Raw genomic sequence first — 25946 nt, forward strand, 5'->3', positions numbered from 1 at the left:
TTATCTCTAATTAATTGGTCATTAAAGTTTTCAAATTGGCACTGAGAACAAAGTCTGCATAAGTCACTCACACATGCATCCACATTCTGACTTTGTGCCCTCTTAAACATTTATGGCGCAACACCACCAAAACTAGACTGGATGTCACAACTTTGTTCTAATTTCTTAACTATTTATTTTCCTGTTTTTATTGATTTTCAGATTACATAGAAATTACATAGAAAAGGCAAATAACAAAAAGAGTGCTGCAACAAACCCTACCCCACAAAACCCAACTGGAGAAGTTTACAAGAATTCTTTTGTTGTGTGTTTCTCATATAGCCCTTTGTTGTTTTCCCTATGCTAGCCTAATCACGCATGTTGTAGGCCGCTTTGCTTTTGCACATGTTACTGAAAATTCATGCCTGCCTTTGTGTCACATTATATTTTCACACAGAACCAGCACATGTTTTTGTAGTGTATTCTTTTCCTGGGATTTAGTCTGAACTGCTTAGGCAGGGTCAAACAACATTGCTCCTTGTTATTCTCCCTGGTGAGACACTAGCACCTAAACATAATAAAGGAATACAGCTTCTGTTTTTAAAAACACATATCTTGTCATAACTGAGGACATGGGTTCTTGAAAAACACACAGAGAGCAAAGGCCCCGAGACAAGAGTGTGGCGTCTGTTGGAAAGCAGAACATCCACTTATGCATGCTACAGTATGGGGTCTGCCACTAAACACATACGGTATGGGGTCTGCCACTAAACACAAAGACCTATACTATACAATCAATTGGCTTCAGTGGTACGGGAGGGGTTAGGCAGATATGTCAAATAACATGACGGGGCTTTTCATGTTATATAGTTTATTAACCGATATTATAGACGTGCATTTGTTATCCAATTGTGGCGCAGAGTGTTGTGATCTGGGATGCCAAATCACTTGCCTCTCTGGAAAGGTTAGGAGGGCATCTAAGGCACTACAGCTAATTGGATTCAGGCCCATAGATACTGATGTGGTAGAATGACTCAGTCCCCTATATACTGATGTTCTATGGTCCCAAGCATAGTTCTGTTCCTGAGCAGAATCCCTGAAACACTTTGTATAAGCGCCAATTCACCGGCAATAAAGACTTTGACTAGGTCAACCAGTCCTCCCCTAATTTGTGGTGCTTCTCTGGTCACACCCTGGACATATAAATAATTATTTCCGTTGCAGCGGCAAAGTCCATCCTTCGGACCCATGAAGTAATGGTGGTGCCAGTCTTGAGCACCAATGACAGCCAATGTCCCGTTTTGCAATACTGAGTCCCAACCCAACTATTCACCTGGTATGGCAGCCCACCTCCACCCAGAGCATCTAGTAGGCCCAAAAGAACTAGTTTTGGGTCTGGAGGGACTATTCAGTGTATAATTCCAGACCATCTGGAAGAAGGTGCCTGCTGGGTGTCAGCACCTCCAGCCCTGCGGTGGTAGGGCCCCTCCCATCCTTTTTAAGCGAGGAGTTGTAGTACACTCGGTGTAAATATTTCAATTGTTCTGAACAATTTCTTGATACTCATCCAGCTCTTCTCCATATACACCTTCGTAATATGGTAAGTGTTTGAACTCTTTTGTCTACCTTAAAATCTCAGTGAATGCAGCAATATGTCTCTTTCCAGACAAAAACAAGATGCACCTCTAGCCCCCAAATACATTTCAAAGACATCAAACCACTGTTTCCATTGTATCAGGGCTATTCCAGTGCTTTTGAAAATTTAAGGTGGTGGATTCACTGGATGCATGTTGACAATAAGGATATGAGAAGAGACCAACCTGTTAATTAGAAACTAAAACTACCAAACTAGTACTAACGTGATGCCCATGGGTATACTTCCTACAAAGTGCTTCCCTCAAGTTACCTTGAAAGAACTGATCACCACAAGCCAAATTGGTGTGCCGGTCACCGCAAACACTGGTGAAAGTAGAGTTGACACAAAATGAGTAACTCAAAGTTCTATTTTGATGATTGAGAGCTCCCTGAAGGGAAGGTATCCCTGTCGCCTCAGGCACAGAAGAATAGGGATTTGCGGGAGGATAAGAAAACAAGTTACTTACCTGTAACTACAGTTATCCAGTATTGGTATCTTTCATAGATTCACATGCCTGAATCATTCCCCATCGCCGAGGCGGGAGTCCCGGTAAATAAAAAAGTAGTGCCAAAAAATATTAGTAGTAGTAGTAGGCCCAAAGAAAAAAGGCCCTAAGGCCTATATCTTAGAAGCCTATCTACCTCGTTATGTAAAATAACCAAAGAATTGGTAACAACCAATCAGACATCAGCACCCTTCTAGAACCCTCTCAGCAGAGCCAGTTCTCCTCAGATTTTCCTAGCAGGAGTGGGAAGCACATGTCCCAAACATACAGAACTGACTCTATGGGGAGGAGGGTGGGTGCATGTGAATCTATGAAAGATACCAATACTGGATAACTGTAGTTACAGGTAAGTAACTTGTTTTCTTATCCAGTATTGGGGTATCTTTCATAGATTCACATGCCTGAATCAGAGTAGCAAGCAGTATGCCAAATATACAGTCGTTTGCGGATGGTGGGAGACTATTGCTGATACACCCCCAATTGCACCCGCAATTTGATAACCAGAAGGTAGAAGATGTTCAATCTTAAAATTCAAACATGTAACCTACACAAGGAAATGAAATATGCAACTTAAGAAAATAGTAACTATAAACAGCAAATTTAAAATGTATAAATATACACAACACATGAAAACGTTCAGAATAAGTAAAACATAAATCTGACCTTAGTTTAAAAGATGCTGAAGTACGGCTTGTCCTACATCTGTATCTTCCTGCAGAGTAGACTGCAGACAGTAGTGCTTTGTGAATGTGTGGACATTCCTCCACGTTGCAGCACGACAGATATTTTCCAAGGATACTCCTGCGAACAATGCAGTAGGTGCTGCCATAGTTCTAGTAGAATGCGCCCTGACCTGAGGTTTGCTGGCTTTATCATGACAGAAATGAATTGTAGAAGCCAACCATCTGGCTATAGTTGCTTTAGTCACAGCAGACCCAAGTGTAGCTTGACCATAGGCTATTAGCAATTGATTGGACCGTCTAATGTCCTTAGTCCTTTGCAAGTAAAATTTCAGACAACGTTTTACATCAAGCGAATGCAACGCTCGCTCAGATGGAGTGGCTGGATTTGGAAAGAAAACTTTCAGTTTCACTGGTTCATTTAAGTGGAAATGAGTCGGAACTTTAGGGATGAATCTTGGATTTGTCCTGAGAGTAACATTATCTTTAGAGAACTGCAAAAAGGGCTCTGAGATGGTGAAAGCTTGGATTTCGCCGACTCTTCGAGCCGATGTAAGAGCCAAAAGAAGAGCAACTTTTCATGTTAAAAATTTAAGCTCAGCCTTGTGGATAGGTTCAAACGGTCTTTTCATTAATTGAGCGAATACTGTGTTCAACTCCCACTCTGGAGGAGGTGCACGAATTGGGGGAAAAACTCGGAATAGCCCCTTCATAAATCGTTTTATTAATGAAGAGGAACAGAGCGAAGGTTTAGAAGCACTCTTCCTGAATCTTGAGAGAGCTGCAAGATGAACTTTTATTGATGAGAATGCAAGCCCAGATTTGGCCAAGGATAATAAATAAGGAAGAATTTGTTCTACAGGAGCTTGTAGAGGGTGGACATCCTTCCCCTCACACCAATGACAAAACCGTTTCCAATTTAAACGATAACTTATTAATGTACTTTGCGCGTGTGATTTAGATAGAATCTCACGGCATTCCTGTGAAATGTTTAGATCTTTGTATTCTAAGAAATCAGGAGCCAAGCGTGCAAGTGCAGCGACTGTGGATCTGGATGGAGTATTTGACCCCTCTCCCTTGTCAACATCGTTATTGTTGGTTCTAGACGGATAGAGTTGTGAGCTAGAAGAAGCAGCTCCTGGAACCAATATTGCCTTGGCCAACGGGGTGCAATCAGGATGAGACGGCACCCTTCCATCTTCACTTTGCGGAGCACTTTCGCAATCAGTGGTATCGGGGGAAAAGCGTACGCACAAAGCCCTGACCATCTCATGGACAGGGCATTCCCTCTTGATCCCTGTTGAGGGAATCTGCTGGCGTAATATCGGCATTTCTTGTTTTCTTTTGTCGCAAACAAATCCAGGGCCCCACATTTGAAAAATTTCGTTTAGCTGCCTCTGCTCTATTTCCAAATTCGTGACAGCCTGCCAGAGATCTGCTTAGATTGTCGGCCAAAGTGTTGTGAAGACCTTTGACGTGCTCCGCTCTTAAGGTTATCTTGTGTGTTGTAAGCCACTCGCATAGTTCCTGAGCTTCCTGCGAAAGAGACAGTGACCTCGTTCCTCCCTGCTTGTTGATGTAATACATGCTGGTCGTATTGTCGGTCCGGACCAGCACTTAGGCACCTGCAATTCTTGGGAGGAACGCTTGCAGAGTGAGATATGCTGTTGGCGGTATTCTTGGGACCATCGTCCCTGAATCTGTAAATCTTGGAGATGTCCTCCCCACCCCTCCATGGAAGCGTCTGTTGTTACAACGAATTCTGGAGGAGTTGGTAGAAAAGAAAGACCCGGAGCCAGGTTTTTCATTTGAGACCACCAATGCAGAGAGACTATCATGTGTGGTGTTATCATGATGGAGTCGTCGAACGACCCTACAGCTTGTTTCCATTGCAGATGTAACTGCTCTTGCAGAGGTCTCATTCGGAGTCGTGCTAACAGTACAAGATTTATTGCAGTTGAACACATCCCCAGAAGAGACGCAAACATTCGGACAGAAACTGACTTTCTTTTTGCGATTGATAGTGCTAGCTTTTGTAAACGAAGCTGACGTTCCTTTGACAAGAATGCCTTGCATTGTATGGTGTCTAGCATCGCTTCCACAAACGGAATCCTTTGAAGAGGACGCAGTTGAAATTTGCTTTTGTTGAGAGAGAGAGACCTAGTTTTGAGAATAGACCTAGGCATGCTGAAACTGCCTGTACGGTAATCTGCTTCGAAGGGCCTTTGAGCAACCAGTCGTCCAAATACGGAAATACTTGCATTCCCTGAGATCTTAGAGTCGCTGCTACTGGTGCGACACACTTTGTGAAAATTGTTGGTGCAGATTTCAGCCCAAATGGGAGGACTTTGAACTGATAGTGGACGCCAGCCACTGCAAATCGTAGGTATTTGCGGTGTTTGGGATGTATAGGAATGTGAAAGTACGCGTCCTCTAGATCCAGAGAAGCCATAAAATCCCCTTTGTTCAGGCAGCTCAAAACTTCGGCCAGGGTAACCATCCGAAAACTTTGCTTCTTTAGAAATTTGTTGAGCTTGCGGAGATCCAGAATCGGGCGCCACTCTCCTGACTTTTTCTTTATGAGGAAAAATCGAGAATAGAACCCGGTTCCCTTCTGAGACGATGGAACCTTCTCTATTGCGTTCTTGTGGAGCATTTTTAAGGCTTCTTTGAACAATAAGTGAAGACGAGGGGGAGGGGGACCCTTGGGCGGGGCAGCAGGTGGTCGTTTTAAGAACTCCAGGGTGTGACCGTTTCTGACTAGGTCGATGACCCAACGATCCAAGGTGATCTCTTCCCACTTGTGTGCAAAAGTTGATATCTTTGCGCCCACTGGGAGGGAGGGAGGGATGACTGGCGTCCTGCGAAAATCATGGTTTCTTGTTGGTGTCGCGACCCTGATTGTTCGATCGCATTCGTCCGCCCTGACGAGAGAAACTATTCGAGGAAGATTGTCTGTATGATGATCGTCCATAAGGCTGTCTATATTGAGATTGATATTGTCTGTTTTGTTGACTTTGATAACCTCCCCTTGATACAAAGCCACGGCCTCTTGCACCATGGAAAGATCCCCGTTTGTATTGGAGAGCAGCTAGTGACTTAGCTGTATCCGTATCGGTCTTGATCGCTAGGAGGGCCTCATCTATAAGTTTCCCACATAAGGACTCTCCATCATAGGCCATATCAATGATTTTCGCTTGAACCTCTGGCCTAAAAGATGTTGCCTTAAGCCATCCTTGGCGCCTAAGAACTGCAGCCCCTGCAAGTGGTCTAAAGTTGGTGTTAGCAATATCCAGAGCACAGTCTATGATCTCTGATGCGGCTCGTTCTCCCTCCAATAGTTTCTTCCTTGCCTCTTGTTTACGATCTTCAGGAATGAGGTCTATAAATTCCGACAATTCTGACCACATCTGGCGGTCATAGCGACCGAGTATGGCCAAAGAGTTTGCTGCTTTAATAGAAGTTGCCGCCATAGTAGAGAACTTCTTACCAATGAGATCCAATCTTCGTCCTTCCTTATCCGGCGGCGTTGATATCGGCATAGCTGGATTTTTGGACCTTTGATGAGCAGCTTGCGATATAACGGAATCTGGTCGGGGGATGACCGATTAGACAAGATGGCGTTTCTGGAGGAACACGATATTTCTTGTCAATACGAGGGAGGACCGCAGGTACGGAAGCAGGTGTCTTCATGATTTTTAACCCCTCATTCCATATAAAATCAATGATGGGAATCGCTCTGGTAATTTTCCTGTGCTCCTCTTTAAAATCATGGAGGAAACAATCCGCATGTTCCACAGTGACTGGTAATTGAAATCTGACTGCGGCACGCTGCATTAAATTGTGAAAGCCGCCTATATCCTCTGGAGGAGAATCCGATGGCTGAGGAATGGGTGGAGAAGGCATAGGAATAATGTAGTCATCCCAAGGATCCAGAGTGGTGTCCTTATCAGGCACTTCACCTTCTTCGATCTCTTCCTCATACGAGGAAATGGTATCATGGTGTGATTGCGGCCCAGAACCAGTAGGGTGAAGCGGCGAACTTGGAATGTCCGTGTGTGTCTCTTCAGCCGGTTGTAAATCAGGAAGAGGCTGTTGTGGAGGAAAGCATTGGCGGTAATCCGCCAGCATGGCCTGAAGATCTTGTAGTGTAGGCGGTAGATGACTCGTTCCTCTACGATCCCAATCCCTTGTGGGATGTCTGTAACCTGGTGTAGCAAGTCCTTCCTGATAAACATGCTCCTGGTAGTCTTCCTCCTCATCCTCATCTTGACATTTTATACGTAGTTCCGAGGGGTGCCGAGCTATTCCAAAACGACCCTCATCATCCTCCTCATCAAAATCATCATCCTCTGCATAAGAGTCTAGGATATGCGAAGGTAACAAAGGAGATATATTGCTGTAATCCTGCTTGTGAAAAGTTTTCAATTGAATATGCGTGTAAGCAATAGGCGTAACATGAGTAGTTGGTGGAATCGCCTTTAAAAAAACTTCTCGTCGACGGGCTTTTCGTCGTCGACGGAATTGCTGCCTTCAGGGGTGTCGACGGGATCGTCGTCGCCGTCGACTGGGTCTTCGCCGTCGACTGGGTCTTCGCCGTCGACTGGGTCTTCGCCGTCGACTGGGTCTTCGTCGTCGTCGACGTGGTCTTCGTCGTCGTCGACGTGGTCTTCGTCGTCGTCGACGTGGTCTTCGTCGTCGTCGACGTGGTCTTTTGGGGTCGTCATCGACGGGCTCTTCGTCGCCGTCGACGGGGTCTTCGTCATCGTTGACAGAACTTCCATCAAGCTTGACGTCGACGCGGTCGTCGACGGAGTCTTAGATGTTTTAGAAGACATAATAGGTGAAGAAATAGACGTAGTGGAGACTGTAGCCGTCGACAGAGGAGCAGCAGAAGTCACAGAGATCGTATATGAAGACTCCAATGTCAAAGTTTTAACCTGAGATTTACTCACGTTTTTAGAAGTTGAAGACCTTTTGGATATCTCAGAGTGTGATGGCAGCGATGACTCCGAGGACAATACTTGTGACCTCTGTGATTGGTCAGAAGTTTTATGAGAGGCCTTATGATGCTTTCTTCCTTCACTGGAAGAACTATCAAGTGATCTAGCCCTTTTGCTAGATGTCGAGGCCCTGTCATCTTCCTCAGCCGAGGAAGATTTCAGCCATAATAACACTCTTGCCTCTCTGTCCCTTAAAGTCTTAGGAGGGAAAGTCCGGCAAATTCTACAATCCTTAGCAACATGCTTAGGATGCAGACAATAAATACACTCCTCATGCTGGTCGTCTACATGGACCCTCTTATCACAGGTCCTGCAGGGTCTAAACAAAGCTTTCTTGTCAGACATTTCTGAAGAAAAAAGAAGAAACTGAGTAGGCACTCAGGGAGACTCCCTTCCACACGACGTGCGGTGAAAATCTGAGGAGAACTGGCTCTGCTGAGAGGGTTCTAGAAGGGTGCTGATGTCTGATTGGTTGTTACCAATTCTTTGGTTATTTTACACAACGAGGTAGATAGGCTTCTAAGATATAGGCCTTAGGGCCTTTTTTCTTTGGGCCTACTACTACTACTAATATTTTTTGGCACTACTTTTTTTATTTACCGGGACTCCCGCCTCGGCGACTGGGAATGATTCAGGCATGTGAATCTATGAAAGATACCCCAATACTGGATAATTAATCTTGCTTTCAATACTAGTGAATGCCAGGTTGCCCAGTCTCCTAAAATGGCCACTATGACACCATCCCACCTGTTTTCTATAGAAAATGGAGCCAGTGTTTTGGTTATCTAAATAATATGGTAGCCACGGAACAATCCCAAACTTACTAAATGGCAGCTAACAGAACCCCCATATTTATAGGCGACTGAGCTCATCAAGGGGGTGGGGGTGGGGGGGGGCCACCACCAGCAACCACCCACCTTAATGGTGACTCCTTCTAACCCCGTGTTGAGGGTGTGTGGTCAGGCAAATTCGCAGATAGCCTCACCCCCGTCTGGGCCTACAGAAGATCGGGCTCAGGGAGGGAACGGCTCAACCACCAGAAACCACAGAGCATGCAAGGAAAGGGCAGACAGGTGACTAGGCCGAAATCTTCGATCACCTGATGGGAACCCCTCTTGGCCTCCACGGAGCGTGTGAGGATAGCGCTGTCACTTAGCAGTGCAGAAATCATTGATCGGCAAATTTCTGCTGGACTCATATGGATCCGACAATCACAGCGCAGCGTAGTTTGAAGAGGCGGTGACTGATTCCAGCTCATCGCCAAATTATGTCACATCATAAGTAGAAGTCGGACACAAAGCCCTTCGGTTGGGTACGTTTTATTCACAAGTTGCAGCTAGACAGTCACCATCAGACAGGAGCAAACCTTTGCCCTCAGTCCAAAAGCCTTACAATAGAACCTTCCCCTTAGCAGCGCCACCCTCATTTCGCAACAGTCTACAAACATCAGGACTAAACAGAATTTTCTAAGTGGCTCATCCTATATCACATGTTTGTTCAATAACAGAGTGGGCCCATTCTTGCCTCTAACATCAACTCCATTTTTATCTGGGACTAACATTTGGGTTGGCCAATCCCAGGTGCCATACTCTTGTTATTAACTGACCAAGTGAAAGACCACAGTTATCCATTAGTAGGTCAGTGTCCCAACGCACTGTACACAGGACAGAGAGACAGACACTCTCCTTCAATCATTCACTAACTCTAGTCAGCAGTAAAAAGTAGTTGCCCCTCCTGTTTTCCTAGTCTAGTGGACAACTCGCTCAGTACCCTACTGTACTACTTCATAGATGTTTCACCACTGATCCTGAAGCTTGGAAACAAGTGACACCCCCATGCGTTGGCATTCGTTCACCTCTTTCTTTGTAAACCAATCCCTGGCATGTTTCTTGAATCTCCTCAATGTCAGTGATACGGTTGCCCCCCTTGTAGGCTCAATTCTGTCAAAACAGGCTTCCTAGTAAATTAATTTTCCATTTCATGTCATACCACAAATCACAGTATGCTCATTGTGCTAAACCTACTTTCAGAGAATAAAACTTCCTTAACTCCGCCTTTCTCTACGCAAACAGGAAAGTCATCTGTCCATCAACAGGCGAGTTTATGGTTTCTCTATATCCATTGTAACCCTTAAATCAGGATGAGGAAATGTATTGTAATAAATTGCTAATCTGACAACCTTCAATCTAGAGAGCTGGATTCCAGATATGCCATCTACACATCGTGTGGGCAAATCACTATCTATTTTCCAACCCTAAATATGTACGATTATTTAATATTAATTTAATACAGTTAATGTAAAAGCAAGGTGGACAATATAATGTGATGTTCAATATTACAGAAACTGCACCTTCCCGCTGCCCCTCCCCATCACATTCTGGTTTTATCCAGACTTCAAAACACAATGCAGCTCTTTGCACAGCACTATGTTTGAGAACATTATGCCACAATAAAAAAGCTTCTTCTGTAATAGGATTCATTGCTCGTAGGAGCTAGATCATGAATGAAATCTCTTCCTCCTTGGTTTTTACTTGCCCTATTCAACTTCCAATTGTGTGGTGATCTGGCCAATTTATTGCTCATATGATTGCCTTCCCTTGCAGGCATTGCCTTACCTTTCTTTGGTTCTTTATTCGCTCCTCTTTAACCTTCATGATCTCGTTCCCCCAAACTACTTTGCACTACTTCCAAATAACTTCGCTGTCTACATGCCTCAGATTATTTCCGGAATTCTACACTCCTTTCATTACCTCCAAGAATTTATGTTTTCCTCCTTATCAACAGACCGTTGTAAGAAAATGTCCCCCAGGAGACAGTCTCCAATTGCATCATCTGCTACTTCATTCTGGCTTGCTTCTCCTCCTCTATAAATAAGCCATCATTACAAAACTGCTACTTAAAAAAAAGCTTTAACATCAGTCTTGAACACACAAAATGTATCACTTAATCTTCATTCTGCTTTTTTCTGCCAAACTCCTTAAGAGCGCAGTTAGCACATAAATGCAAACAATCAAAGCAGGTAACGTTAGAGGCACAGAAATGGTCCTCATGTGTGTACTCCATGAATATTGAATGCTTCCAAACACTAAGAGTCATGCTCAACATCTCTACAGCATTTAAAGCCATTAAACACATAAGTTTATTTTACTGAAGCTTTTGTATCTGTGGGGTCCCTGGGCTTTAATGGTGGTTCTTGTTCTTCTCCAACAGCTATCTGACCTGCCTTACGCCTCTAGTCACTCTGCACTCAGGTTCAGAAAGATGTTAGTGTCTCCTCTCTGCTTCCGTATCTTTACATTCATCTCTTTGTATGCCCCATAGAGCAGGTCCTTTAGTCTCATATGTAGAAATCTTTCAATTTCATTGCAGACTTGACAAAACAACTCTTCTTCTTTGGATCCAAGCTAGTCTGTTCAAGAATAAGGGAATGAAGGCTGAAATTCTAATTTTTAATAGATGCAGTGACCATCGTAAGCCGTTATTCAGTCTCACTTGCCATGAACCACACTCAACTCTCTCTGATTATTTAATTTAAAAAAAAAATTTAAGGAAAAACCTAAATTTACACTAAAAGAGAACTCTTTTTGGCTCCTCAACCAAATTTCTAGTTTAAGGGTCCATCAATCGTGCTAACTTGGCAAATTTAATGTGGGAATTTGCTCTAGGTTACACTACTTTAAGAGCCTTTGCCTTAGACTCCTCACTGTTGCTCCAGGAAAATTCAGACTGCCGGGCAAGACGGCTACTGACGTACAGTATACAGAACATATTAACCCCTGCCCTTGTCTACCTTCATTGGCCCTTCCGTGACAAAGCAAATTCAGACCAACTTCCTGTATGTTTTCATTGGATCTACAACTAGGCCTCCCTTACACTATTAGCAAACCAGCACAACCCTCTTGACATTAACCTCTTCTTTTACGTCAAACATCTGTGACCCCCACTACAACAAGCCTTACAATGCCAGTCATGCCTTTACGTTCCTTGCATCGGGAAGTTCCTCTTACCATGAACCTGCAGCAATGAAGCTTACCCGATATTCTGCAAAGATATCAAGTTTTGGCCTTTCACAATCTAACTTCACTCTCCTCCCTGATCGTCCACAGACACTGGAGAGGTACCACCAAGAACCCATCTTGGATATTGGAGTGAAACATTTAATAGGAACACATTTAGGTTTAAATGGAGGAGTGTGGCTCAATGGTTAGAGCAGCACACCCTGAAGCAGAGTTCTGGCCAGGGACCAGGGTTCGATTCCTGCCTCGGCGGGGCTCGGGCTCAATTTCCTCGGACCTGTCTATTCTCGCCTCGGTGCCTATTCTAATCACGGGCCCCACGCTGCAACTCTGGGCAATAGCTTGCTTAGCCTCCACACCGGCCCCAACAGCGCTAAGGATGCCTGGCTTCACCCTGGGGGTGCCCAGGAGTGGACACTTCACAGGGAAAGCCAGGAGGGGTTCCACAGCGGTACGAGTATCAGCGCCAGGAAACCGCAAAGGCGACACCGCAAGGTGGCCGTCTGGTGACAGTGCGCTCTATAAGTACCTTGACATTTACATTTAAATCAGTTAAATACTGTACTTCGTGTAGAAATGTGGCAGAAGAGCATGGTTCAAAATATGAATGTTAAATCAGATAAACCAATGTTGCAAACAGATGCCCTTTCTGATAAAAAGAATTTACGGGCATGTAGCATGTACAAACATAATTCTGCTCAAGTTAAAATAGTCTCCTTCTCAGAGCAGGTCTCACACCTACTCTGTCCAGTGCTTCTTAACTCTTGTTCTGCAGACCCCTTAGGGTCAGTGAAGCCTACTTAGGGGCTGGCAACTGTTCTTGAAACTAAAGATTAGCAGATAGACATTTTCCTTCTTTATTTATATATTGAGTCTCAAAGTCAATATTTAAAAAATTATTTTTGAAAGTGGGGCAGGTGCCTAGGCTCAGCCTGACTTACCTAGACCGGTCCTCCAACCAGGTAAGGCCCTTTCAGAGCAATTTCTCTCGTGTTTGAGGCCCTTGCCTCACTCCTTGCTGCGCTCTCTCTCTCTCTCTCATACCTGTCACCTCTCTTACTTCTGCTCTCTTTCTCATTTTCGCCCCCATATTGCTCCTTCTGGAGATCTTCTCCTCTTTTTGCTCTTCTTGAATCTCATTTTCATGTTCCCCTACATCGCTCCTTCTAGAGCTCTTCTCCTCCTTTTGCTCGCCTTGAATTTCATTTTCATTCTCCCCTGGTTTGTTCCTTCTGGAGCTAGTTTTTCTTTCACCCCATTTCCCCCTTTTTTTCTGCCAGTGCCCCCCACTGAGTCTTTTTCTGCCAACTCCTGCTGCTTTTAACCATGCTTTTTTTTACCTTCTGCATGCTCATTCAGCTTTCACTCCTCGTTTGAGCCTTTTCGGTCAGCTCTTTCATTTCACCCATTTTAAGCCTTTTTGTGTCGTAGTTTCACTCCCATTCTCTGGTGCCCGCTGCCCTCAGTCCTCCTACCCCCTACCATGACGTTTCCCACCTTTCGCCGCTTAGCTGCTTCTTCCTGCATCATGTTCTTCCCATGTCTCAGCGCAGCCCCACCCACTGTGTACCTCCCGGTACCTACTTAATGGTGGCTGCTGCGCACCCACACAGCAGATGTGCCATTGGTGAACCAAAGGCATGCCAGTCTGCATGCATCCCTGACTGGACCACGCCCAGCGTCACAAACCCTTGTCTGATAGCCCCTTAGCAATACTCTGCAGCGTTTCTCCGATTGTTCGCCCCAGGACATCTCTCTTTCTGCTGATGTCGAGCCAGGCCACTCCGCACACTACAATAGAAACATTCACCTGCACCCACTGCTGCTTCACCTACAGCAGCCTACCTATTCTTCCCACACAAGCAACAGCAGCAACAACAGCAACACCATCAACACCCCCACCGAACACCACAAGTCACAGCAAACCCTCATGCCAACATTCGCTCACATGCATGCTACTCAACACACGATTTCTCAGCAACAGGCGACTGAGTTCTGGGCCTGCCAAGTAGCAAAGCAGTGGAACTCCTCTTCCTCATGGAGACCACGCTCTACTCCGACTGGGACAGGTATGCTCAGACGCGAGTCCCGTGCTCTCCAAGCCACTGGAATCAGGCTATCCTGGCTGAAGAGGGGTGAAACCCCGAAACCGGTCCTAGGATGCTTGTTTCCAGTCCAGGGAGAACCTGGCCTGGCTGTTCGGGCTGGACTGTTCCCATTGGGCACAGGGTCAAGAATGATTTGCATATGGCTGGGTCCAAACTGGAATGGCATGGTGACCAAATAAACATTGGATTTAGGCCCAGATCTCTGTACTGGGGTGAATGTATGACATTGTTCTGCATTCTGTCCATCAATAGTTCTTTTTGCATTTGTCACCCCGAGTGGGACGGGTATGCTCAGACGGGAGTCCCGTGCTCTCCATGCCACTGGAATCAGTCTATGCTGGCTGAAGAGGGGTGAAACTCTGAAACCGGTCCTAGGATGCTCGTTTCCAGTCCAGGGAGGACCTGGCCTGGCAGTTCGGGCTGGACTGTTCCCATTGGGCACAAGGTCAAGACTGATTTGCATATGGCTGGGTCCAAACTGGAATGGCGAGCAAAAAAACTATGGATTTAGGCCCATATCTCTGTACTGGGGTGAATGTATCACATTGTTCTGCATTATGTCCATTAGTAGTTCTTTTTGCATTTGTGACCACGCTCTACTCCACATTGGCACCCGGTATCGCCGTGGTAGTCCTAGCAGGCTGCAAGACCACATGACAGGACAGCCTTCACAAGCCAGGGCGAGAACTCGCAGAGATCTACAAAAACTCCATCAGGTGCTCCACAGAGAGTGCCACCATATTCACGGAACATCTGCACCTCAAGGTGGAAATTTCTGAAAATGACACCCTAAATGGAACCCTGCTATACCGACTACCCTGACCACGAACTTCCTTCTCCAGCCTCATCACCGACTTAATCTCCCCTCTGATCATCGACTCCAGAGCCTTCATACTCCTTAGTGACCTCAACTTCCACCTAGAAGACAGTACAGACCCCAGCTCCACAGCACTCTTTGAAATCCTGAACAACACTGGTGTAACCTAGCTCATCACAGAACCAACACACATTACAAGACACACACTGAACCTCTCTTCACCACCAGCGACAGCATCCAGTACAACTCCACTTCACCACTCACCTGGACCGACCACCCCATCATCCCACCTCTAAGTCAACACACCTCTAGCCAATGCGCCCACCAGCATCAGGCTACCCAGCTGATGGGGAGGCAAAATCTCAGAAGTAGACTTGCTCAACGCCCTCGGTTTGTATCAACCTAACTCTAGGGACAACCTCAACGATGGCGTCACCAACCTCAACAACTGTATCAAGAACTTTCCAGACTCCCTCGCTCACATCAAACTCAACAAGCAGGCCAGCTGATTAAACAGATGACCTTTTAGACTCCAAACTACATGGCAAACAGATAGGAAAACAATGGAAAGCCAGCCACAAAACCACAGATAGAACTACATACAAGGAGGCTGCACTCAGACACTACCATCAGCAACTGAGAGACACCAAGAAAAGAGTGCTAGCTGAACGCATCAAAGGAAGCTCTAACAGCTGCAGGGAGATCTTCTCGATAGTCAAAGAATTAACCACACCCTTTGCCTCCGACAACAGCATCACCCCACCCAAGAACTTTGCAATGACTTCTAGACAAATCCACAAAGTTCTACAGCCACTTTACACACCAGCCGCACCCTAGCAATCTCATCACCAACCTATCCATTACAACCAAGATGACCACCTGACCAAATAGAAAACACTCACCAGAGAAGATACAGCAACGATCATGCAGGCCATCTACCCAGAGGCCCCAACAAATGCTTGCCTCCGCTATGTCTATAACCTTGAAGCATCACCAGTGAGCAATGCCCTCACCCACATCAACATCTCGATCACATTCGCCACATTCCCAGAAGATTGGAGGCATGTAGTGATTAACGCCCTCAAGAAGCCGTCTGCCAACCCAAGCCAATTGAGCAACTTCCAACCAATCTCCCTGCTCCCCTTACCAGCCAAAGTGATAGAGAAGGCCATCAACAAGCACTCACAATCCACCCCAACTACACATCAACAAGAAACTCGCAAGCCACCTCAAACTACACCACCTACTGGACAACACTCAATATTGGCAGTTGGCCGTATAGTACCTATATGTAAGAAAAAACTACAGTACCGAAACAGCACTCATCGCAGCCACAGGCAACATCTGGACCAACCTGGAACGAGGAAAAACAGCAACCCTCATCCTGCTTGACCTCTCTGCAGCATGCAACACAGACTCCCACAACACTCAACAGAAGACTCAATGAAGCATGCATCCAAGTACCCACACACAACTGGATCTGCTCCTTTCATCACAAGAAGAATCCAGAGAGCCAGACAGCCACCCTTCACAACAGAGACCAAGAACCTGATTTGCAGAGTCTCCCAAGGATCGTGCCTCAGCTCAACCCGGTTCAATGTCTACATGATACTGATCACCAGCATCATCCAATCCCAAGGCATCACCATCCTCTCCTATGCCGATGACATTCAACTCATCCTCTCCCTGACGGACACGACAAACCCTACAGAACCATCTTCATCAACTGCACGATTATGGTAGCAAAATGGATGAGAACAAACTTCTTGAAGCTCAACACCGACAATATGGAAGAAATGGTCTCCGGAAACAAGATCTCCTCATGGGTCGTCACCTGGTGGCCAACAGAGCAAGGACCAACACCCAGCGACCATGCCAGAAATCTGGGCATCATCCTAGATGACAAGCTTAACATGACGACACAAGCCAAAGCACTGAGTGCTGCCTACTTCTACATCCTGCGAATGGTACTAAAGATCTTCAAGTGGCTGCCACAGAACACCAGATAAACTGTCATACAAACACTCCTCACAAGCAAACTCGACTAAGGCTACGCACTCAACGCTGGAATCCCCAAGCAGCTCCTGCACAGGCTTCAGACCATCTACCACACAGCCGAAAGACTCATACTCAACCACTCACATTTCACCCCACCTCAGTGCTTCACAGGCTCCCCATACACAAATGCAGCCAATTCAAACTCTTCACGCACACATACAGAGCCTTGCACAACAACAGAACAGCATACCTGAACAGCCGCTTACACTTTCACCATCCTGTCAGACACCTATGATCGGCCTCACTCTCACTCGTGCACACCCCTCGTATTCACAAAAGCAAAGCAGAAGTTTGCTTGTTCTCCTACATTGCATCTGAAACATGGAATGATCTCTTACAACACATCAGTGCCTCCTCTTCACTTCTTGAGCTCTGCAAGAAGCGGAAGACCTGCCTCTTCGAGTAACTCTGTGGGAACTGCACGCCTACATACCTGCTCATGGACCTGGATACCCCCACGGGAGATTAGTGTGCTATATAAATTGGCATAACAAACTAGAGAATAAACATTTATTTGTTTGATTAGTAGGAGCAGAGCATGTACAGCAAACAGAATACAGTATGGATGAGAGGTAGCCTTAATTGCAGCAGCAACAAAGGTAAAACATGCATTAGTAGCACAAAAAGAAAGCTGATATACTAGATACCTAGCATTTCGCTTTGTCTTTTAGAATTTAAAACCAAAGTTAGAAAAGGTCCAACCTTGCAATTAAAGGTTCAATAATCCTATATTTGTTTGTGAATGAAATACAATATTTCAGTATTTGTGAATTAGTTTGATGCATACTTGTTTCTGTATTTTTGTGTATTGTTGAGAGTTTCAAAAGAGGTAGAAATTGCTTAGGCAGGACTCCTCAGCTTGAAATAGGGGTCCACAGAAGTCTAAAAGTTAAGAACCTCTTCAATACACCGTCCCTTTACAAGTGCATTAAAGGCTTTTTGCTTTCCTCCGTCATCACAAGTGCAAAGGTTTGCAATTTTGATCTGGCATGAGTTACTACAACATTAGGTCAATAAATATATACAGACCGTACCATTCTGCCTTTCCTTCACGGGTGGCTGCTCATCTGTAAGGGGTCTGCTGGCCAGACATAATTATATTTCTCTGCCAGTTGCATATTATTTGGATTTATAGACCCTTTCTTCCTAACAGGTTCCCAACTTACGCTATAATCATAATATTTCAGAATTGCATATGCAACCACTTTCACTGTAACAATTTATGCTTCTTTTTTTTTTTTTTTTTTTTTTTTAAACTGTCCTGTAAAAGGATTCCCAGCTCAGCAGTCTAGGGACGATTTGTGACTTTCTACCAAGGTTATTTTTGCACTTCCAGTTTGATCAGTCAACATATTTTAGGTCTTGTCTACAGACAGCTTTATCTGTATGTTGCTATGACCTATTGAGAACAATAAAATACAGGGAGTGGGCGAAGGGTCATCCCCTTCACGCTTTTTCTCAGTCTAAGGAAGGTGCTACCACTACCGCCCATTCAAGCCAAATGCCTTGTGCATAGTGCCAAACTGAGCAGATTAGACTACTGCAATGCCCTGCTACTTGGAGCTCCTGAATAATTGGTTAAGAGAATGTTTAGAGTGCAAGTGGCAGAAGCAAAACTGGTGTTGAACAGATCCCACAGATCCTTTGGATCGAATGCCCTAAAGGAGTTGCACTGGCTTCCCCTGAAGCAGAGGGTCATCTTCAAAGCCATGTGCATTGTGTTCAAGGCACTACAGGGATACGGCCTTGTGCCTCTACAACACAGACTAAATGGATATACTCCTGAGATATCTTTGTTCTAGCTCTGCAAATTTGGTCTGCATAAACGAATTTCGAAAGTCAAGACAAGGAGTTTGGCCGTCACAGTCAAAGCAGACCAGCTGTGGTATGAGCTGCCACCCTTACCTAGGTCTTCAACCTAACTGTTGCAATTTAGGAAAGCCTTGAAGACATGGTGGTTTCCTATGTAACCAGAGCCCAAACAGGTGCATGTGTATACTGTTGGCAGTATAGTACCTATATGTAAGTTTAACGCCAGGAGTTTTAATTAATATCCTTATGTTTTGAGGAAATCCTATAAAAATACAAACAACAATTAATGCCCCACATGCATAGTAGACATTTAGGAGAAAAATGAGCAGCAGCAAAGCCAATACATTCACAGGCGAGGCGTATTTGCTGTGTCAATGCGTAGGTTTATTTATTAATATCAAGAGTCCACTTGCACAATAAAGGTGCACATTGGATTCTGCAACACTAATGTAAATACTGCACACTCATAATTATTTTCCTCCACGAATTAGAGCCCATTCTGCTTAATTTTAAGTAGAACCTCATTCTGGAGCTTACTTGATAGTCACATTTTTTCACAAGCTACTGGTACAAAATAGAAAAAATAAAAAACTGTCTGTATGTTTCGCCACCCTGTGAAATCGCAATACCACCATGCCACGAGTACCTCAAACATGAATGAACAGATCTTTCTATTTCAGAAAGAACAGTAAAAGCAGCCATCATTACATTTGGTGGTGTAAGAATATAAAAAAAACCAAAATCACATACCCATCTTTGGTTTGATCGACTACACCCGCCAGGAGTTGCAGGGTTTTTGGATTGGGGTCAACATCAGCAGTTAGATTCAAGTACCTTTTTACAAAGTCATTGGGAGACATGAAGAAATCCCCATTTTTTTCAACACTTGCATACTGCAGGAAAAAAAGTATTTTGTTAGTTGAAGTCAACCTATATTTACAGGAACAGAACATGTCAAAAGTAAGAATAAGGTCAACTTTAAAAAGAATGCTTAATCCTTTGCCATTCAGAAATAGATGACCTGCCAATGTTAGCAAAACTAAAATGAACTTGCCAAAGGTCAGGTTATTTAGAGTAGGAATACCAATAAATACACATTAAGACATTACTACAGTGAAAAGGTCAGATTCCATGTTACTTCCATAGTGTAGCATAACCAACTTAACCCCTTAACTGATGGGCTTATTCCCCCTTAGTGCTGACTACTTCTCTGGCTATTTGGGGTAGTTTTCACTTACGGCTCCATAAATTTTTTTCAGCATATGGTATCCATGCCAGATCTATGCCCTTTTCCCCCCCCCCCCCAACATCCTGAGGATTCTAAACGGGTATATGGATTCCTCTGGAGGGGTCCGTGAAAACAGGCAAAATATAGTAACATTTTGAGTTTTGGGGAAAAAATAGGAAAACACTGCTCTGGATAAAAGTGTGTTTTTTCCCCATTAAAAATGGCATCAACGAACAGTTTGCTGTACTAAAGACACCATCTTCCTAGCTATCAGGAAAAGGGGTACTCCATTTTTCCTATTTTTTGTGCATTTAACCTACTTCCAGCTTGTGGTGGAAACCAGTGTAAAAAAAAAAAAACGGTTAGTCCAGGGAAGTTAAAGATTTTCCGAAAGTAGAGGGGATTCTGAATTCAGCAAGGAGTCATATGTAGAGCCCTCAAGGTTTACCCAAATAAACTAACTGTTGAAATAAAGAAATATTGAAAGTGAGTAAGAAAAAAACAGCAACTTTGTCACAACGCTTTCATCTACAACTTTGTCACAATGTCAGATTTACAAACGCAACATACCATTATGCCCGCTAGAACCTTCTGTTTGCGGGATATATAGGGTTTGTAGGTTCTCCAAGAACCCAAGGTAGCCAGAGTCAACAACTGACCTGCACTGTACAATGCCATTATTGTGTACAGATTATAGACTAATTCATTTGGTAAAATATGTAGAATGATAAATGTGTATCAAGGAAACCTATGCATTTCTGAAATGGGCAAAAGGTATGCGGTTTAAGCGCCGTATTTTTTGTACATCTCTGAATTTGTGGGTACCTGTACTAGCATACAATTTAGAGGGTATTTTTTTTAAAGGTCTTATTTCTTACACACTGGCATGCACAAATGCAGCAAAATGCAATTGCTAATAACAAAAGTTCTACTATTCTATGCTCCCACGTGTCTTCCAATAAAAAAGGTACCGTGGGCAGGTCTAGTACCCACAACAGGAAGCGGACCAAAACCATATAGACACATCACATTTTTCCACTGAAAACTGACCCTTTATTTACAAAGTGGGTAGCTGTGGATTTTGAGCCCTAGCTCAGCCAGCACCTAGGGAAACCTAGCAAACTTTAAAAAAAATTAAAACGAGACACCTGGGGGAATCTATGGTGGGATGACTTGTGTGGCACTAACCAGGCTTTTTTCCCAGAATCCCTTGCAAACCTCAAACTTTGACTTTAAAAAAAACACATTTTCCTCACATTCCTGTGATGGAAAGGTCTGGAATCTGAAGGGAGCCGCAGACTTCTTTCCACCCAGCATTCCCCCAAGTCTCCCGATAAAAATGGTACCTCCCTTGTGTGTGTTGGCCTAGAACCCAGGACAGGAAACAGCCCAAAACACAACATGGATATATCCCTAGCTCAGCCGCACCTAGGGAAACTTAGCAAACCTGCAAATACACACCCTGAGGAAGTATAGGGGTGCGTGACTTGCATGGCTCTCACTAGGCAATTTTACCCAGCTTCCCTTGCAAAGGCCACACTTTGGTAAAAAACATTTTCCTCACATTCCTGTGACAGAAAGTTCTAGAATCTGCGGGAACCCACATATTGCCTCCCCCCCCCATAGGATATAATGGACTTGTAACAAGGCAGAAGGGGTTATACATCACATTTGTGATGGAGAAGCTCATCCACCAAACTCTAAACAGGTGGAAAAATAGTAAACTTCCCAATATCATGAAAAAGACAGTATACATTCAAGAAATAAAACTTTATTGGAATGCTGTTATGGCTACGATCCAAACCCTGAAAAAAAAAACACTGAATTTCACCTGTTATGGTGAGCTACAAAGCCATAACTTGCCCCCAATGCATTACACATACCTATGAAATGAGATGTAGGATTCTACAATTAGCGTCTTTTTTACCAGTCATTAGGCAGATAAACCCAAAAAGGTACTTTTACAGAAATCATCTAGATAAGTCAACAAACATTAACCCCAACTGTCAATATTATCTTCACACATGTACAGTGCTCATGTCTTCCAAGAAAATACAGCTACAAATGGTTGTAGTAACACACAGCTGATTAATGTGAAGAAAGATGAGCTTCTTTATTAATAGATATTGCTGTAAATGTTTGAAGTTCCAATTAGTTTTAGTGAGTTTTACAGCACTGCAGGTGGACATTACCAGCTTCAGTTATGCATATGAAAAAGTAACCATATCTAACTTTTCGATAATATATGAATTCAATTTGTGAGGGGTGGAAAAAACTGCTGACAGCTCTTCTGCCAAACTCCCTGCCAGCAGCTAAATATCAGAGTGAATCCTGCTAGATCTGGGAAGAATGTGTTATAGCCAGAGAAGGAGCACATGCAGCAGTATCAAGAAGTTTATCAGCAACATCTGCCCAGCGTTGTGAAAGGCCCTGGTGCTGAACCAAGATGGCAGCCAAGCAGTTACGTATGTGAAGGGTGTTGGAGTACAACCAGAGAGTCGTTGAAGCAAGTGAATGGTGCGGAGTGGCAATCCCTAATAAAACCCGTATAATGAGAATGGTGCAGTGGCTGCTGCTTAGAAGACTGCCCTATCCTGCACGAGTTTGTCGCTTCACAATAGAGAAAGAGCGACTCGGTGTCACATCAGCACCTGACAGGATTAGAGGAGTTAAACCGGATGTGAAACCTTGACATTTGAGATCGTGACTATCTGTGACAAAACCAGTAGGGGTTGTCCAAAACACCCTAACAACGGATTGATTACAGCTTTCATTAATCAAACTAGTCGAACAGGTGTTTATGGGAGGGGAGCATCGACAAGCCACACTGAGGAATCTCCCAACAAAAAATAAAAATATATATTACAACAAAAAAAAATTACAAGTCACAGAATTCACCAGGAGAGAGCAATGAAAAACCTCTCTCAGGGAGAAGGGTGTGCTATCTAGGGGTGGAGCATTCTGTATGTAGTCAATACTTGTGAGTGTGACCCAGATGGTTCCTGGAGGCCCTCAACTTGAGCCAGTGACAGCAAAGCAGCTCCAAATTGGAGGCAATAGGAAAAGGAGTTCCCAGTTTGCAAATTCCTTATTCAAAGTGGCCCTATTACATAATCTAACAGGTACCAGAAGCGGTGAAGAAACAATGCGACTGGACTATGAGCAACCATGAGGGGCAAACACGAAACTTAAAAGACGTGCCCAAAATGTGTAAATAGTCTTACAATGATCCCAACATGCCAACTGATTGAAAATGGTAAAGTTTGCTTAAGCTATGTGAATTCTACTGCTTTAGTACTGGAAAAGGACTAATGATATTGAACATTGTTAAGACTTACTATCAGGAAAGGAGTACCATGGGGGGAAACCCAGATCAAACAAATAGGTGTTAATGATGCCACATGACCTTCCGCAACATGCTAGACAAGAACACAGTCACATATTAAGCCAAGTGAAGTGGACACTGCAGGATCAGAACGAATCCAGATTGGAAGGACATGTTTCTAGAGGCCAATACACCATCCACAGAGGTGTTGGAGATAAAATAGATCAATATAGTACTGATTGATGTAAGGCTCATCAACTAAGAACAACACCACCGTCAGAGTGACTACTGCACAAAATATATTGCAGGTACTTTAACCTACTGCGACTAAGTTTCAACAAGTACTGGACCTAACACAGCAGATCCGCCTCCTTGAAAGAAGAGCAGAAGATATGGAAGGTCATGCTTGGAGCAGCAATATATGAGTGGTGGTCCTCCCGAAAGGAACACAGACTTAAAAGAGGATCGAGTACATGGAGCACTGGCTGTCAACTGTGATAGCCCATGGAGACTGCCCACTTTTTCCTCACTCAAGAAGGCACATAGTGTCTCCACAAGGAAGCCTCCTGCTGGAGAAAAGCTGAGGCTGGTGGCAACAGGACTGATAGACTTGAGACCGAGATCACATTTTTCAGGTACAAGGAGCCCTCCTGCTGGGGAAAAGCTAAGGCTGGTGGCAACAAAACTGATAGACTTTAGAGACCTAGATCACATTTTTCAGGAGTCCAGGAAAGTGGGGCACTGTAAACAACAGCAGAGTAATTATATTCCAGAACTTCACGCTGGCTGCCCAACACCATGGAGTTTCTTTTAAAGTGGTGTTAGAAGCTGGGTCCCTAACTGTAGGGACCACGATCCTAATCAGTGTAAGCTAGATACACACTTTAAATTAACCTGTACTCACCCTCTAGTAGCTTGGCACAGATCAAGAGGCAATGTGTAAAGTATTTGTGTAACACACACAGTAACACAATGAAAAAGACTCGCAGGTTTAGGAAAATAGAGAATATTTATCTGAGTAAAATAAGTCCAAAATGACACAAATAGAATCAGTAGAAGTTGAGATATGGATTCCTAAAGAATAAATGCAAAAATACTGCTTCGAAATCAATAGCGCTAAAAGCTTACTTGAGGTCATGAGGGACCAGGGTAAATCCAAAGTTCAGGTCTACAGTGATGCAGCGCAGGCCGGCTACAAGACTCATGCAGGTCCCATTGAAACAGTACTTTGGATGGAGCAAAGTGTCGATGCTGAGGGCACGATTAATCGATCTTTTCCATTCAGTCAGGTCACTGCGTCGTTGAGCTCCATTGTAATGCAGGCAATGTGTCGTTGTTGAGCTGTGTACAGCATCGGCGTTGAGCCGCGCAGGCTGTATAACTGATATTGCCGAACAGTCTCTGCGTCGAAGGGTGATGCGTTGGTTCCGCCCACCGCAGTGAAGATGCATCGATTTTGTAGCAAAAAACGCTGCAGAACCCATTTACGAGGCCTAGGACTGGTAGGACTTACAGATGGCAGAATCCAGCAACATTGTAGGAAGTCTTTTGTGTCCAGGAGAATTTCAGAAAACAGGAGGCAAGCCAACAAGCCCTGGGAGTCACTCTGGGTTCAAGAGAGATAGGTCCAGCCCTTGTCCTCAGCAGGGAAGAGATCTGCAGGCAGCAGAGCAGCTCAGCAAAGTAGAGAAGCAGTTCTTCAGAACAGTCAGTCAAGGGAAAGTGGCAATCGCACAGCACAGCAGTCTTTACTCCACCAAAGTTCTTCCCAGGTCCAGTACTCTCCTGATTTGGTAGGGTCAATGGCCCAGTACTTAAACCCACATGTGCCTTTGAAATGGGGGACTACTTCAAAGAAGCTCTTTGAGGTGTAAATGTCTCCTTATAACCCAGCCCTGTCTGCCAGGCTATCAGTCCTTTGTGTGGGTACAGGACACAGCCTATTCAGATGTTAGTGTGAGCTCCCTCTACCAGTGCTTTTTTTTGTTGTTTTTTTGAAAGAGCCATAACCATGTAGAAGTGAGAAAACCAAGAACACACCGGACAGAAATATACTTACTGAATAACCTACAAATGTGGCTGCCTCCACACAATGAAAAATGTCAACCTACAAATGTATATTTTTTTCCATTTGTTTCTCCTATATATCCTTGGCAATGCAAACAGTTAAAATATTTTCAAACAATGATCACTTTATCAGGTGACATACCTTTAAGCACAAAATCTATGAACATAAATTTCCTCTTGCATACCTTAATAAATATGGTTTTCAAATCAGCTGGGTCCGCTCGCTTAGTTAAAACGACCTATAAGTAGAAAAAGGTTCAAAATGTTTTTAATTTGTAGCATTTTTATGTTACATACATTAAAGCAAACATTTGAAATGAGTGCATTTATATATTCAATCGGCAGATAACTGTATACACACAACGATTAGAATTTCTAAATTATGAGACTGACATGTCCAAGGGTAAGTAGTTATAGGCAGACTAAAGATTCACATGGGAAACTATTTGCAAATTATGTATTCTACATGGGTTTATGGGTATGGTCAGGTTGTGTTAACTGTCTAATTCAGGGGTTTCCAGAAGGTAGCTCGTGAGCAATGTTTCCTCTATTTTTTTTTCCTTTATGTGTGGCAATAATGGTGCTTCGTGCACTACCATCAAGGCTGAGGACACTGTAGACAAACAACAACTTAATATACAAGTATGTGCCACATGTAAGCTACCAAAATCAGTAGCATGGCAAGGGTACCATCGGTCCTAATCTAAGCCAG

At 44.1% G+C, this 25946-nt stretch overlaps 1 protein-coding gene across 1 annotated transcript in view; it reads right to left on the minus strand.

Moving 5' to 3' along the window:
* Nucleotides 1–25946, minus strand: part of SLC25A13 (solute carrier family 25 member 13) — a 772629-nt gene that overhangs the window by 698906 nt on the left and 47777 nt on the right. The window contains exons 2-3 of the mRNA XM_085630870.1: nt 25420–25473; nt 19365–19507 (exon numbers count right to left, since the gene is read on the minus strand). Of these exons, the coding sequence (XP_085486996.1) occupies nt 19365–19507; nt 25420–25473 (197 nt within the window). The remainder of the gene's footprint in view (nt 1–19364; nt 19508–25419; nt 25474–25946) is intronic.

This window comes from Triturus cristatus, chromosome 10 (assembly GCF_964204655.1).
Source record: "Triturus cristatus chromosome 10, aTriCri1.1, whole genome shotgun sequence".
NCBI lineage: Eukaryota > Metazoa > Chordata > Amphibia > Caudata > Salamandridae > Triturus > Triturus cristatus.